General features: G+C 50.3%; 1 protein-coding gene across 5 annotated transcripts; it reads right to left on the reverse strand.

The window, feature by feature from the left end:
- Nucleotides 1-4,763: 4,763 nt before the first annotated feature.
- Nucleotides 4,764-15,617, reverse strand: Upk1a (uroplakin 1A). Of its 5 annotated transcripts, none has more exons than XM_087576224.1 (8): nt 15,449-15,617; nt 15,105-15,192; nt 12,309-12,509; nt 9,930-10,004; nt 9,640-9,747; nt 6,689-6,868; nt 5,441-5,524; nt 4,764-5,313 (listed from the first exon to the last, which is right to left on the reverse strand). In XM_087576224.1, exons 2-8 carry the CDS (start codon nt 15,183-15,185, stop codon nt 5,269-5,271), a joined length of 774 nt encoding a protein of 257 aa, XP_087432350.1. In that variant the 5' UTR covers nt 15,186-15,192; nt 15,449-15,617; the 3' UTR covers nt 4,764-5,268.
- Nucleotides 15,618-16,079: the final 462 nt, after the last annotated feature.

Raw genomic sequence — 16,079 nt, forward strand, 5'->3', positions numbered from 1 at the left:
CCCCGGGGTTGGGGATTTAGCTCAGTGGTAGAGCACTTGCCTAGCAAGTGCAAGGCCCTGGGTTCAGTCCCCAGCTCCAAAAAAAAGAAAAGGAAAAAAAAAAAAAGACATTTTCCCCATAGCTCTGGCATTTGAATACTTATCCTCATTTGGTGGGGTTGTTCGGAGAAGTTATGGGGCGGGGGGGGGAGGGGTACAGCTTTGCTGAAGGAAAGACAACACGGGCAGAGAATTTAAAGTCTCCCTTCGAATTTCCAGCTGGAGGTGATGTCCCAGCTTCTGGCTCTGGCCAACATGAATACCGTACCTCCCTCCGTGAGAGATTCTTATCCCTTGAAAGCAAAAGCCCAAACAAACATTTTCTTCTACACACTGCCTCGGCCATAATGCTTGGCCACAGCAACAGGAAAGTCATTTACACAGACAGCAAGCTCCTCTATCCACTGAGCCATCTTACCGCTCCACATGTCTCCTGTTTTTGTATTGCTGAGGGGTACAGCCTAGGGTTTTGTGCATGCTAGGCAACTGTGAACACACACACACACACACACACACACACATACACACACACACACACACACACTTTTGCCTTTTTGAGACCGGTTTCTCTTATGTAGCCCTGGCTGTCCTGAAACTCTCTCCATAGACCAGGCTGGCCTGAGAACTCAGAGATCTGCCTGCTTCTGCCTCCTGAGTGCTAGGTTTAAAGGCGTGCACCACCAACAGCCCGGCATCTGTCCCCCACCCCCCTTTTAACTGAGAGACAGGGTATTATTATGTACCGCCCAAGCTGGTTTCAAACTTGAGATCACCCGTCTTAGCCTCCCAAGTGCTGGGATAACCAGAAAGTACAACCATACCTGGCTTAGAAAGTAAGTTTTATAAAGGGAGAAACAGGTCTGATTTGTGTTCTCTTGGGCCCTCAAAGCCTAGAACAGTGTTTGTCTGTTTGTCCCTCTGTGTAGCCCTGGCTGTCTGGGAATCCACTGTGCAGACCAAATTGGTCTTACACTCACAGAGATCCACCTGTCTCTAAAGTCATATACCACGTGGGCCCTACTATCTCTTGTGTTTTTGAAATTGAATCTTGTCTCTATGTAGCCCAAGGTGGCCCCAAACTCCCTATGTAGTACAGACTGATGTTGACCTCCTGACGCTCCCACCTGTCTCCTGGATCCTGCATTAAAGGCAGGTGGGGCCACACCTAGCCAGTCACTGCTTCTCAACTCCTCCTGAATATGTATTTGTGCGCACTCCTGAGTGACTACTTAGGTTCCCAGCCATGGACGTGGTTGGGTAAAGGGATATAAGTTTTACATTGGAATCAAAGAAAACGACGACCACCACCTAACTTACTTTCACAGGTGACCTAGAAATGGTTTGTGCCCTGGGTGGCTGCTATGTGCCATGACATTAATCTTTCTCTTCTATGAATTCACATGAGATGCTCAGTGGGGCAGGAAAGAGAGATAAGCATCGGGAAGTGGCAAGGGACTAAACCACATGGGGAATTAGACCCTGTGCTGAGAGCACTGGGGAAGCCATAGCTGGTTAGACAATACGGTCTCGAGGAGGCTGGAGGATTGCAGGACACAGACACTGGGTGGCTACCTGTCCCTCCAAAGATCCCTGTCCTGACCTGGCCCTCACCTCTCTGCTCCCCTCTTACCCACAGGCACTGGCTCTGGGCAAGGGGCCAGGAAGGAGAAACCTGTCCTGCCAGCCCAGGCTGCCTCCATCCGGCTGAGCCACTCAGCAGGTATGGGGACAGGAGGAACCAGAGAGGTTGGTGGCACACCCTGGACAGATACGGGGGTCTGCCTGCCCCCCCCCCCCCCCGAGGCCAGAGCCACCCTAAAGCTCCCACCTGTGGACAAGGTCTGGCCTGTCTGAACTGCTTAGGGCAAGCTCATAAATGCTTGGCAGAATAGTTCTTCCCTCCATGGACAATTTGCACAACCAGCAATGGCACATTTTAAAAAACTCTTTAGAACTTAAAGGTTTGGGGGCGGGGAAAAAAAAGAACTTAAAGGTTTGGCACTGGAGAGATGGCTCAGTGGGTATAAGACTTGTTGCTCAATCTTGAGGACCTGAGTTCCGATCCCCAGGCCCCACAAAAGCTTTAAAAAAAGAAGAGAGAAAGTGTTGGGTTGGAGAGATGGCTCAGTGGTTAAGAGCACTGACTGCTCTTCCAGAGATCCTGAGTTCAAATCCCAGCCACCACATGGTGGCTCACAACCATCTGTAATGGGATCTGATGCCCTCTTCTGGTGTGTCTGACGACAGTGACAGTATACTCATGTATATAAAATAAATTTTTTTTAAAAAAAAATGAAAGTGTCAAAATATCTAAGGAATAAAGTAAAGACCCCCCATGTGATGTAAGTTCCTGGCTTCTTTGGCTTTTCCCCACTGGGCGGGTCTCTTTCTGGGTGACAAAGCAGAAATGAAGACGATTGGCTGAACAGCACATGGTGAGTCTCAACTCTCCATCCTTCCCTGATCTCTCAAGTTGAGGAAAAACGAGTGTACTACAATGCCCATTTATCAGAAAGAAAAGTCTTGTAGTCTGACTTCTGTGCTTTTTACTGTTTGAGATGACCCTCATGTAGCCCATGCTGGCCTCTGATTTACTCAAACCTTAATTCCTCGTGATTCAGCCTCCACCTTCCGAGTACCGGCACCATAGCTGTGTGCCACCCACCACACGCAGCTTCTTTCTGCATTCCACCTGAAAACAGTGGGTTGAGAGAAATCCACGATTCATAATAAGAAAGGTCTACAAGGGGCTGGAGCGATGGCTCAGTAGTTATAAGCACTGGATGCTCTTCCCGAGGACCTGGGTTTGGTTCTCAGAACCCACATGATGGTTCACAGCCATTTGTAACTCCAATAACAGAGGACCTGACACCTTGTTCTGACCTCCAGGAGCACTGCAGGTATGTGCACAGACATACGTGCAAGCAAAGCAACCATACATATAATATAAATCATCTGAAAAACTCGAACAAACCACCTGGTGGTTGTACCCCACACCTTTAATTCCGGCCTTCAAGGAAGCAGAGGCAGGCAGATCTCTGAGTCTACACAGCAAGTTCCAGGACAACCAGAGCTATACAGAGAAATGCTGTCTCAAAAACAAACCAAACCAAACAATGAACCAACCAAGCAAAAATAAATAGGACAAATAGCAGGTGGATCTCTGAGTTTGAGGCCAGCCTGGTCTACAGAGTGAGTTCCAGGAGAGCCAGGGCTACACAGAGAAACCCTGTCTTAAAAAAAAAAACGGGGGGTGGGGGGGGTGGGATTTAGCTCAGTGGTAGAGCGCTTGCCTAGCAAGCGCAAGGCCCTGGGTTCGGTCCCCAGCTCCAGAAAAAAAAAAGAAAAAAAAGAGTAGATTCAAAAAAAAAAAGGAGGAGGAGGAGGAGAAGGAGGAAGAGAAGAAGGAAAGAAAGAAAGGAAGGGAGGAAGGAAGGAAGGAAGAAAGGAAAGAAAGAGAGAGAGAAAGAAAGAAAGAAAGAAAGAAAGAAAGAAAGAAAGAAAGAAAGAAAGAAAGTGATGTTAGTCAGGTATGTACAATGACTGTGGGTACAGACTGATCAAACTGTGGGACAAACAGCTGAGGTGCCTACTTAACATATCAGGGGACCTGGCAGCTAGGTCCCCTCAGTCCCTACCTACCCTGCTGCCTAACCTAAACTTCTCCAGGCCAGGGACTGGACGGTCTTTCCTTCAGCTGCCCTTTCCTATACAATTCAGCCATTTTGGTTACCTTCCCTCTTTTGTCCTCCTGGCTTCCCCTCCCCCTCTCACATGTCTCACGGTCAGTTCTGCTCTCGACTCCCAGACAGACATCTCTGACTCCGACTATCTTACTATGCTCTCGCTTTGCTCTATGATAAACTTTCTCCTCCACCATACCTGACAGCAATCATGGCCTTCCTTTTTATTTCTTTTTTCTTTTAAGAACCTGAGTTCAGATCTCTTATTAAAAAATAAAACAAAACAAAACAAACAAACAAACAAACAAAAAACCAGTAACTCCAGTATTGGATGGAGAAGAGAAGGGAGGTTGGGTGGGTCGGGCTTAAAGGCTAGTCAATCTAGCCTGGGGGTAAAACGTTGGGCTCCAGGTTCAGTGAGACTCTATCTTAAGGGAAGAGGGGGAAGGGCAGGGAAAGACACTCCTCTGGCCTGTGTGTGTGTGTGTGTGTGTGTGTGTGTGTGTGTGTAGCACACAGACAGCCTATAGTACATGCGTACGCATACACACACACACATACACACACATATACACACACAAACAAAGAGAAAAATTCGAAACCTTTCTGGAAACCAAGACTGCACTCCTGTATCAAGACATGCCTGAAGCTAGCCATTTTGAACCAATAGCATATGCCAAAAAACCCCCACGTGATGCCTCATCCATGTGGGCTGGATTTCAGCCACTCCCTTCCTCCCTTCTGAAGTCTCATTCACTCACCCTTGTCCCCAAAAGAAAACAAACTCTGGGCTGGGTGGAATGCCGAGTGCCCGGAAAGCCAGCATTCCAAAGGTGAGGACAGGAAGGGGAGGGGACTGTGGGTCACACCTGTAACCTCTGGGGAGGCAGCTGCTGTGGGATCACCTTGGCTTCATGGCTAGCCGTGAGAACTATATACCTATACACATACACATACACATCTGTACACACGAACATAAATACACATTCCAGAGTCAGTTTGGGCTCCAGACCTCGTCTCAAACAGAACAAACTCCTCTGCTCACCCAGCCAGTATTTATTGGAAATCCAGCGCTTGCTCAGAGGCCTGTGAGGGTGCCGATGGGGACCCCCAACAGCAGAGTGTGTCACCCTCTTCTTACAACAGGCAGCATCTATAAGAGCTTACACAAACTACTGAGTAACAGTGGCTACGCCTGCAAGAAGTTCTGGAAGCCACAGAGAGGTGCATGCTGGGTTGTGAGGAGCAGCGAAGGGCTTCTGAGGACAGGCTATGCTGTTGTCAGCAGATCAGCCAAGTGACACAGGGTCGAGAGGGTCCAGGCACACAAATCCAGGGCCACGGGCACAGCGAGGGTCCAGGGCAGCTCCTACATCTAGAAAGGGATGTTTGGATCGCAAGGAGGGAAAATGGAGGGAGGTGGATGGGGTGGGTTGTAGCCGAGGTACACGGAGGTGGTCTGGGGAGGAGGTTGATGGTGTCCAAGGGCCGCAGAGAAGCAGGAGCTTTGGGCAGAGCTGCGTGCATCAGTGGTCCCCCTTCCTCCTCAGAGAATGGTGTAGAAATACATGGCTATCATCATCACAGGGAGCTGGGAGGGCAAATGATTAGATTGGGCACTCTAGGCCAAAACCCCCATCTTCCCCCAAATCCACACCCACACCCCCAGGACACCCACAGCTCTCTCCCCCACAGCCCACAGGTGCCCCATCTCTCACAGTCCACATCAAGATTGCAAAGCCAAACCACGATATGCCCCACGTGTAGCTGTCAATGGCATGGCTGATGTGCTCGAAGCAACCCTGGAGAGGAGGACAGCAGGAGCTCGTGAGAATGCCACTCGAGGCTCGTAGGCGATGGAAGGTCACCGTGTGCCCTAGGAGATGTCCTTTTCTCCCTTTTGCCTTGGTTTTCCCATCTTTGCAATGGGAATTTTGGCCATGTCTGCCTTCCGGGACCCTTAGCTAGGAAAGTGCTGTTGAACCCCCAGCTCCGGAGGCAGCAGGTGCCGTTCTGAGCTTGGTTATGTTCAACCAGGCTCTCTGTGCTACCCATAAACCCAAAGGATGCCAGCTTTAGGTTTCATCTACTTCTGATAGCTGCTGAGTAGAGACCAGGGTGAGCAAGACCAGAGCCCTATACCAGGGCCACCTTCCTGGATCCTGGTCCAGTCACAAAGCAGCAGAAACAAAGGTCCAGAGCATGTGACCCGGTCGGATGCAAGCAAGCCTGGAGCTCCCGCTGCCCTTCGTAGAACACAGATGATTCTGGTTCTCTGAGCCCCAGTTTTACAACCTGCTAAGTACGGTACCTTGGGACACCTCCCCTCCGAGCCTGATCTAACAGCCTGACTTGTAGCCACAGGCACCAACCCACACAGCTGTTATTATTTTTATATTGCCAGGTTGGCCTCAAACTGGCAGTGATCTTCTGCAAGTAAGATTATAGATGTGCACCACCTCCATGGGTCTGCAGCTGTCAGTTTTTGATCTCCGTGGAACCTGGGATTGAAACCATGACCTCCCACGCGTTTAGGAAAGCCAATCTCGCTAAACCACGCCCTCCGCCCCCTCACCGGGGGATTCTAGGTAGATGCTCTACCACTGAACCCTAGTCTTGGCTCCTTTTTACTATTGAGGCAGGCAGGAACTCTCACGTTGTTCAGGCCATGAACCTATGACCAGACTGCCTTAGCTTACTACGTGGGCAGGATGACAGGCGCGCACGCGAGGCCTAGCTCCAGCAACTGATAACATTCCTGTTGCTTCTCTCATTCCCAACCAACCAGCTGCAGACATCCGGTCTGAATCAGCGCATCTGTGCGTTCTGAGGATCCAGACAAAGAGCTGGGAGGACCAGGGAGAAGGGAAAGAAAGAAAAGGCCAGAGAGGAGAGGCCAGAAGACAGTGGGATAGACAGGCAGTATAAGGGAGAAAGGGAGAAAATAGAGGGCAAAAGAGACACACCTTGGTAAACAGGTAGTCCATGTGGCCTACTCGGCAGCCATCTTCATTGATGGGAATAAAGTTCCCAGTCCGGCGACAGCACAGTGGGGGCCACGGGAACACCACTTCCGGGGTGGCTGCCCTGAAGGCTGATGTGTAATTCACCCAGTCCATGGGGCCAGATGTGCCGCAGCACTCTTGCTGGAAAAAGGTTGCAAGGGGGTGTGTGCGCATGCGCATGCATATGTATAAACCAGTTAGCTAATAGATTTGGCCAAAACCATTACTGATAATCGTACTGACAAAATAGATATCGGGAGTGGGAGGGCAAGCAGTTAAGAGAACCTGCTGCTCTTCAAGAGGATCCAAATTCAGTTCCCAGGACCTATGTTGGTTGGCTCACATCCTGGTTGAACTTGTAACTTCAGTTCCAGAAACTGAATGTCCTCTTCTGACCTCCGTGGGCGGCCCCACACAAGTATGCATATACACACAGACACTAATACGCACATAACCAATTTTAAAATCAAATTTTATAAAAGGCAGGATTTATGGCATTTCTCAACCCAGTGAGTGGTTCGTTGTAGTTTTGGGGACAGGATCTCACTGTGTAACCCAGGCTGGTTTCAAACTGGGGGCTGCCTGCCTCAGTCTCCCAAGTGCTGGGATTCCAGCGGCACACCACAATGCTCAGCTCAAGTGAGTATTCCACCGGAAGTCCTTAGCAGACTGGAGAGATGGCTCAGCGGTTAAGAGCATTTGCTGTCTGCTCTTCCAGAGGTCCTGAGTTCAAATCCCAGCAACCACATGGTGGCTCACAACCACCTGTAATGGGATCTGATGCTCTCTACTGGTATGTCTGAGGACAGCGACAGTGTGCTTACATATAAATAAATAAATCTTAAAAAAAAAAAAAAAAAAAAAAAGACTGAAGCTTCCCCTTTCATCCCAGTATTCAGGAGGCAGAGCTCTGCAGGCAGATCTCTAGGCCAGCCTGGTCTACAGAGTGAGCTCCAGGGAGCCAGTGCTACACACAGAGACCCTGTCTTGGAAAAGAGAAAAGAAGAAAGGAAAACGGAAAAGAGAAAAGAATGCAGCTTCTGCGGTCACTAAGGGCGTGTCCTGTCTCAGAGACCTCAAATCCCAGAACTGGGAAGGCGGAAGCAGAAGACTAGGGATTCCAAAGTCATCCTTGGGTGACTAAGACCCACGGACTGGCCTGGACACTGGAAACTCTGCTTTAAAGTGCTCTGAGGGCTGTGTGTGGCAGGATATGCCTGTGTCGAGTCACTCCTTGAGAGGTTGAAACAGGAGAATTAGAAGTTGAAGGCCAGCCACAGCTTTGGAATAAGTCTCAGTCTGGGCTGGCTATGTAGTGAAAGTGTGGCTTTGATTTTTTTTTTTTTTTTTTTTTTTTGGTTCTTTTTTTCGGAGCTGGGGACCGAACCCAGGGCCTTGCGCTTCCTAGGTAAGCGCTCTACCACTGAGTTAAATCCCCAGCCCCGTGGCTTTGATTTTTGTTGTTGGGTTTTGTTGTTGTTTTTTGTTTTGTTTTGTTGGTCTGGTTTCTGGAGACAGGGTTTCTCTGTGTGGCCCTGGCTGTCCTGGAACTCACAGGAATCAGAGTGCCTCTGCCTCCTGGGTGCTGGCATTAAGGTTCTATCCCATCATGCCTAGCTTGTGCCATTTTTGTCGTTTGGTTGTTTGGCTGGTTTTGAAGAGAAGAGTCTCGCTGGCTGGCCTTGAATTTACCAGATCTACCTGCTGGGGTTAAGGCATGAGCCACCAGGCTGGGCTTGAACAAATAATAAACAGGGCTAGAGAACTGGCTCAGAGGTTAAGAGCATAGGGTGCTCTTGCAGAGGACCTGGGCTCCACTTCCATCAGCCACATTAAGGGGCTCACAACCACCTGTGGTCCAGGTCCTGGGCATCCGATGCCTTCTTCTGACTTGAGGCACTGCATGCACAGGCACACCGCATGCAACACACTCATGCACATAGAATCAGGAAAAAAATATTTTTTTTCTATTTTTAGTGTGTCTCTTTGTTCGGTTTGTGTGTTTTCTCATGTGTGGGGTGTTGCACATGGGTGCACATGCATGTGGAGGACTGAAGTTAAAGAAACATCCTAGGATCACTCTTTCATCTCCTTTACCGAAACAGTGCGTCTCTGTCAATACAGAGCCTTCTGATTTGGCTAGTCTGGTTAGCCAGCTTGCTCTGGAGGTGAAGGCCCGGGGCGGGGGGGTCCCCAACCTCTACCATCTGAGGTGGAGATTCTATCCCCAGCCCTCGTTTATCTGGGTCTCTGGAGATATGAACAAATGCCTAACCACTGAGCTTTCTCCCCAACCCTCAATAAATGCATATTTTAAAAAGTAATAAAGGAGCTCCATATGGCCGACCAGGGCTGTAATCCTAGCTACTCAGGAGACTGAGACAGAGAGCCACAAGTTCAAGGACTGCCTGGGCTACATAGTGAATTGAAGGGTAGCCCAGATAACTTATGGTGACCTGATCTCAAAAGTTAAAAGAGAGAGACAGAGACGCAGAGAGACACAGACCACACACACACACACACACACACACACACACACACACACGCTCACACACTCGGGGGAGTGGAAGAGATGGGAGGTAGAGTTATGAATAGCTAAGCAGTAGAGCCCTGTCCTAGAAGGTATGAAGTCCTGGATTCCATCCCTAGCAACACACAGCTTTGTTTTGGGAGACAGAATAGTAGGCTCAAGGCTAGCCTGGGCTACATTGTAAAGGCTGTTATTGTGATTGTTATTATAGTGGAAGGAAAGTTACCTTTAGACAGTCCCACCGCTCACCAACCTGAAAAGGGAACTTCTTTTCTGGGTCTGTTGTCTACCAAACTATAGTGACCCAAGGCACTCCTACCCCACCTCGGTCCCCTGAGTGGAAATATTCGTTCTGCCAGGGAGTACACAGAGCCCAACACACCTCAATCATGATCTGGTCCCAGAGGCGGGTTAGCTCTTGGCCCTGGTCGGTGTCCGCACTGTAGAAGGTCAACATTTGCTTGGTTATCAGGGATGGGTTGGACACCATCTGAGGAGGAAGGACAGGGAAGAGCGGGAGCCAGCTGGTTAGGGAAGGGGTCTATCTCCTATAGGCCCTGCAACTCTAGAGATGTCCTCACCACCACCATACCCACTCCCGGCATCATCCCGAGCCCAGCCTGGCTCAGCACCATTCTGCCCTGCCCCCGCCCCCTCCCCCGCCTGGCTCACGTAGTCGCGGTGGGTGTAGGATGTGATGCAGGAGGCACACTCGAAGATGTAGACTATAAGCATCAGCAGCAGATACTGTAGAGAGAGCAAGGGCAGCCCTTGGTGCAGAGGTAGATGGCCGTGCCTAGATGGTTTGGGCCAAAATCACACTTTTTTTTTTTTTTTTTTGAGACCATGTAGACCTCTCTGGTAGCCTGGAAATCACTACATGTGGACCAGGTTGGTTTCAATTTACAGAAATGTGCACCCCTCCCACACCACCAAGAGATAGGAGGGGTAAAGGTGTACCGTTACACCCAGCCCCAAACAGAACCTTTGCTCATCGGGAGAGTTCTCCCCAGCGTGTGTAAGATCCTCAGTTCCGTCCCCAGCAGTGCATGCACACGTGCTGAACAAACAGAGGGATGGATTTTGAAACTAGTGTGTGAGGTGGAAGATCGAAAACTTGACACTTTCACACCATTAATCTCAGCACTCGGGAGGCAGGGGCAGGAGATCTCGGAGTTAAGAGGCCAACCTGGTCTATAGTGCAAACTCCAGGATAGCTGAGGCTACAAAGAGAGACCCTATCTCAAAAGAAACAACAAACAAACAAACAACAAACGGCGTTAGATTGACTTTCAGGCTTTGGTTACATTTCTCTGACAGAGGTAAGCATGTGATTGAGGGTCAAGAAAGGAGCTGGGTGTGATGGTGCACAGTTTGAATCTCAGCACTTGAAGTGGAAGCAGGCGGATACCAGAGAGTAGCCTGATCTACACCTTGAGGTAAAAGGAGGCGGAAGGGCGTGGTGAGGAAGCAGTTAATAGCTCCATCTTATACATAATAAGCCCAAGGCTCCTAAACCTGCTCCCCTCTCAGTCCCCACCCTGCACTGCTTTCTGATTGTCAGACACTGCTGCCCTCTACTGGCCACAGGACCGTTGCCCGTGCTGCTCTGTCCACCAGAGACACTCTCAAGCGCACCCGGGGCTCTCTGCCTGCCACCTGCTTTTCCTGGCGTCCGCTGGCTGTGGGGTTTCATCCAGTTCCCCAGGCTCCCTTCGCTCCCCCAGATCAAGTGGTTTTTTAAGTTGCGTTTAGCGCTCCTCGTTCAGTAAACATTTGTTGACTAAGTAACAACCTTGGGAGCCAAAGGACCCACCATAGCAGATGAGCACGGAGACGTTCGCATGCGACCCCTCGCTCTCCCGACACCTTGCAGAGGCAGTGGCCTCCTTTAAGCTTCGGGTTTATTTCTCTGCCTGGTACATGGGCTTAAAAGCCCAATTTCTTGTGGTTTCTGGGAAAACTGATGGATCACTGAATGTGGCAGGGATCAAATGTGTGGGCTTCCCGAGCCTGGAGATTCAGTTCTAAGCAGTCCCGGTTTACACAGTTAACCGAAGGCCAACAGAAGCATAGTGAGACCCTGCCTCAAAACAAAACATAAAACAGGATGGGCTTGTGCGTTGTGGTGGCACACACCTATAATCCCAACATGTGAGACCCGCGGCAGACGGGGACTTCACAGGGAGAAGACAAAGGGGGCGGGGCAGAAGAGATGGCTTAGTGAAAGCCCTGCGCTGCTTTTGCAGAGAGGACCAGAGTTCAGCGTCCGTCCCGTACCCCCTCCCACCCCCAAATCCGGCTACTCCCAACCACCTGTAACTCCAGCTTCAGGGGATCCAACGCCCTCCTCTGGTTTCCTTGGACATCGGAGCAAGCATGAACACACACATGCACATTCACACACCAATAAAAAAAAGAAACACGATAAACCTTAAACACAAACTAGCGGACCTGCTCAAACGTAACTGGGCTGCGTGGTGCTGCCAGTTACCTCTCGTCGTCACCTCTCTAAATCTCAGTTTCAATTTTCTGGCATTTCACGATAGGCCATGTAATGTAAACCGACTAATCTGTGTAAACTGTTGAGCTCCTGGCTTAGGTTGCATGCTTGGTGAACGGTAGCTGTGTTACTAAATTTTTCGTTGTTACTGCTGCCACGACTCTGGACCACAGACTTTGGAGACCAAATAATTGGGTTCGAATCCCAATACGTACATATATATATATATATATATATATATATATATATATATATATATATATATATGTGTGTGTGTGTGTGTGTGTGTGTGTCTATGTGTATATTTGTGTATATATGCATAGATATGTCTGTATTGCTTTTTAGGAGCCTCCAAACAGCTGCGCTGAACATCCCTCTTCTCCTTGCCTCCCAGGTTCCTCTGTACAATGTGGCGACAGCTGAAGCATGGTGAATGAAGGGGTGTTTGCAAGGTCTTCAAGTGAGGTGCCATGAATGAGTCACACTCATGGCCCCGCTGTCACCCATGACCGATGGCCAGGGCTGCCATCCCCATCCTGGGATCTCACCGTGAGGATCATGTACCGACGACGACAGAGCGCAGCTCCTACACCAAAGCTGGCCACCACGAAGAAGGAGAAGCCGCAGAAGATGGCAATCCAGGCACCGGCGAAGACGTCGTCCTTGCCTGAGACGCCCATCAGTGGGTACACACGGTACTGGTCAGCCGTCACCCACACTGTCTCCGCAAACAGGGCCAGGCCTGACAGCTGGGCAAGGAAAGGTTTGTCCAGCAGTTGGGATGTGCGGGTCTCCAGAACGCAGGCCTTTCCTGGTCCACAGCCTCCCATGCTCATGGGGTAAAGTGGGCTTGGGAAGGAGGCTGACTCACATCTTTAGGAGCATAGATGGAGTGGGTAGGGAAAAGCCAAGAAGGAAGGAAAGGTACAGCCAGAACCTCAGCCCCCACATCCCAGGGGCCAGTTGCCTCAAAAATAAAATGTTTAGCAAGCAGAGTGGTCACAGGGGAACCGCGGCGCTGGCCTGCCATGTTTGGCAATGCTGTTCTGGACATTTTCTGGGTGGGAAGAACTGCATAGCACTTGCATCAGCTCTTTGGTGGGTCAGTCCATCCTACAGGTGCACTGTCCCAGGCGAGGCCAGGGCCAGCTCACAGCACCATGATACGGCTGGTGGAGACCACATGGCAGAACCCCTGTGTGACTGTCAGATAGACGCCTGGAGTCTGGCATTCTGCGGTCTTGCACGGAGCAGCCTAGAGGCCGTGTGAGCTACTGAAGGGCACACAGCAGGATGAGTTATACTGGAACAAAAATATGGGCTTATCTGTTCCCGTTTGCTTATGTTTGCTTAAGGAAACATCAGAAAGGCCGGGGCATGTCTCTCGGTTGATAGAGTGCTTCTCTAGCATGCAGAAAGCCCCGAGCTCAATGAGTTCGTTCATTCCTTATATGAACTGGGCCAGCTGGTGCACAAATGTGAGCCCAGCACTTGGAACATAGAGGCAGAAGGATCCAAAATTCAAGGTTATTCTTATCTATAGAGGGAGTTTGAGGCTAGGCTAGATTACACAAGAGACCTTCTCTCCAAAATAACAAAAACAAGCCGGGTATGGTGGAACACACCTTTAGTCCCAGCATTCTAGAGGCAGAGGCAGATGGTCTCTGTGAGCTCAAGGTCAGTCTGATCTACAGAGCAAATCCAGGACAGCCAGGGCAGGTTACACTGAGAAACCCTGTCTCCAAAAACAAACACAAAACACCACCACCAACAACTAACAACAAAAATCTGGTCACTACAGGGTTGTCATGGGGACAAAGGAATTACAAACTCTGTTCTCTGTAATGCCAGGCATGACAGCACACACCTTTAATCCCAGCACCTGGCAGGCAGAGCAGAGTTGGTAGATGTGTGCTTCAGCTACACAGAGAAACTCTGTTTTAAAAATCAAAGATGAGGGGTTGGGGATTTGGCTCAGTGGTAGAGTGCTTGCCTAGCAACCGCAAGGCCCTGGGTTCGGTCCCCAGCTCCGAAAAAAAAAAAAAATCAAAGATGAAGGGCTGGAGAGGTGGCTCAGTGGTAAAGAGCACTGATTGCTCTTCCAGAGGTCCTGAGTTCAATTCCCAGCAACCACATGGTGGCTCACAACCATCTGTAATGGGATCTGATGCCCTCTTTTGGTGTGTCTGAAGACAGCGACGTGTAGTCACATACATTAAGTAAATAAATAAATGGAAAAAAATCAGAAATGAAGAAGGAGGACGAGAAAAATAAGAAAGACAATTTCTCTGTGGTCAGGCTTTGGTTGTTGTCTTGGGTTTTTGACACAAGGTCTCATGATGTAGCCTGAACTGGCCTGGACTTACTGTGTAGTCCGGGGTGGTCTCAAACTTGTGGCAATCCTCCTACCCCAGCCTCCTCAGTGCCACAGGTGTGTGCTATCATTCTGTGGATATTTTTGATGGTGATAAAAGCTAACATTTGTGATGGATCACTGTGCACTGGGCACATGATAATCACTATTGTTACCAGCTGTAATATCCTTTTGCTCTGGACCATACAAATAAAATAGTATGCTAGTTTGCTGGATTCTATTCTAAAAGCATTAGTCTAGGAGCTGTTTGTATCCTCAGAGCATCCCTGTTGTTCTCTCTCTTGCAGATGAGAAAGCCAGGGTCACGGAGGTGATGGCTTCCGGTCCCATAACTAGCAGAGCTGGGATATGAACCCAAGCGTGCCTGGCTAGGGCCACACCCCAGCATCACATAGTTTTCCTATTAAAAGCCAACATCACAGTATCAGCTGGACAGTGGGGGCACATGCTTTTAATCCTAGAACCCAGGGAGCAGAGAGGCAGGAGGATCTCTGAGTTCGAGGCCAACCTGGTCTACAAAGTGAGTCCTGCCTCTCTCCTCTCTCTCTCTCTCTCTCTCTCTCTCTCTCTCTCTCTCTCTCTCTCTCTCCCTCTCCCTCTCCCTCTCTTCCTCCCTCCCTTTCCTTCCTCTCCCTCTCCTTCACACACTGTAGTCTAGATTGGCCCCAGACTCACAGCAATTCTCTGGCCTCAGCCTTTCAAAAGCTGGGATTACGGAGGTGTGCCACTCTTCTTGTCTGTAAGCACTTCCCCTGAGTTGTGGTTGAATCTACGTGGAGGACTCGGTTACAGACAAGAAGGATTCATGGGGAACAGGCTGCTCCCTCTGTAAGGACAAGTAGCTGGGATCCCCTTTAGGATCTGGGACTAGAGCCCGCAGCACATAGACCCAGGAGTCTCAACCCCACCTCGGGTCTGGGGCTGCCACCTCCCCACCACACTTCCGGGCTCCCATTATTCCAACTCTCACCAGAATAATGATGTTGCCCACGACCAGCAGCCCCACAACCACAGGAGACCCCTTCTCTCCCTCTGTCGCTGTAGAAGCCATCTTCCTGCTGGGGGCACAGAAGCAGGATAGAAGTTAGGGGGGCAGGAGGCAGGGCCCAGCCAGACCATCTTGTCCACTCCAGACCTCCATCTGGCAGGAGATGCTCATGGGCAGGGCCCAGGCTGTTACCCATATGCCCAGAGCCCCACAGCTTGGCAGTGAGCCTTCCACAGAAAAAGAAAGGCTTGGCAGCCTCCGACTGCAAAGCAGCTGTTGCCCTCCTCAGTGCCCCTGCCCTGTCAACTCCCAGGACCCCTCCTTGCCTTCTCTACCAAAGCCTCCCTGGCCAGTCACAGTCACAGCCACAGCCACAGCCACAGCTGCTCCCTAATATATACCCAAACCCCTCCTTGAGCCAGTCTCCAAGGAGGAGGGGACAGGAGTTCAGCAGGCTGACCATGATAGATTTTATGAGTTCCTCGACACTCAAGTGATTTACAGACCTGAAATTCAGGATTGTGCACCTGACCGGCCACTGGGGCAAAGTGATATATGTACCCAGAGCCTCTAATTCCCAGGCTGCAGTGGTGACAGAGGGGTGGGGGTGGGGGCAGGGGAACAAGTTAACACTTGATCTGTCCTTTCCTTAGGGGCAGGCACTGTGGGCTTTCCTGGGAGCAGGGGTCAGGGGTCAGATCTATGACAGATCCTCATGGGAATGCCACATTAGAAAACCCACCTTCTGTAGCTTTGGAGGCCTGGAGCCCAGAGGGAGGACCAGAGAGAGAATCTCTCCCCCCAACCCCCACAGCACAGGATCATGGAGTGGGCTCAAGGCAGGGCTGTGGGAGGGAATTGAGGGAAAGGTAAAAGGTGTGCTCAGAGGTGTTTGGTTACAGCTACAGTGGCAGAAGAGGGTGGTGCTGATGATAACATTGAGGGGGGTTTGAGATA

The sequence above is a fragment of the Rattus norvegicus genome, chromosome 1 (genome assembly GCF_021556685.1).
Source record: "Rattus norvegicus strain SHRSP/BbbUtx chromosome 1, alternate assembly SHRSP_T2T, whole genome shotgun sequence".
Taxonomy (NCBI): Eukaryota; Metazoa; Chordata; class Mammalia; order Rodentia; family Muridae; genus Rattus; species Rattus norvegicus.

Excerpts from the sequence above, each read along its gene's own strand:
- Upk1a (XM_087576224.1), bottom strand. The coding sequence starts at position 15,185 with ATGGCTTCTACAGCGACAGAGGGAGAGAAGGGGTCTCCTGTGGTTGTG. Across the intron at positions 9,748-9,929 it reads CCTACACCCACCGCGACTAC|ATGGTGTCCAACCCATCCCT; the intron begins GTGAGCCAGGCG and ends CTTCCTCCTCAG. Across the intron at positions 5,525-6,688 it reads TGGACTACCTGTTTACCAAG|GGTTGCTTCGAGCACATCAG; the intron begins GTGTGTCTCTTT and ends CCTCCTCTCCAG.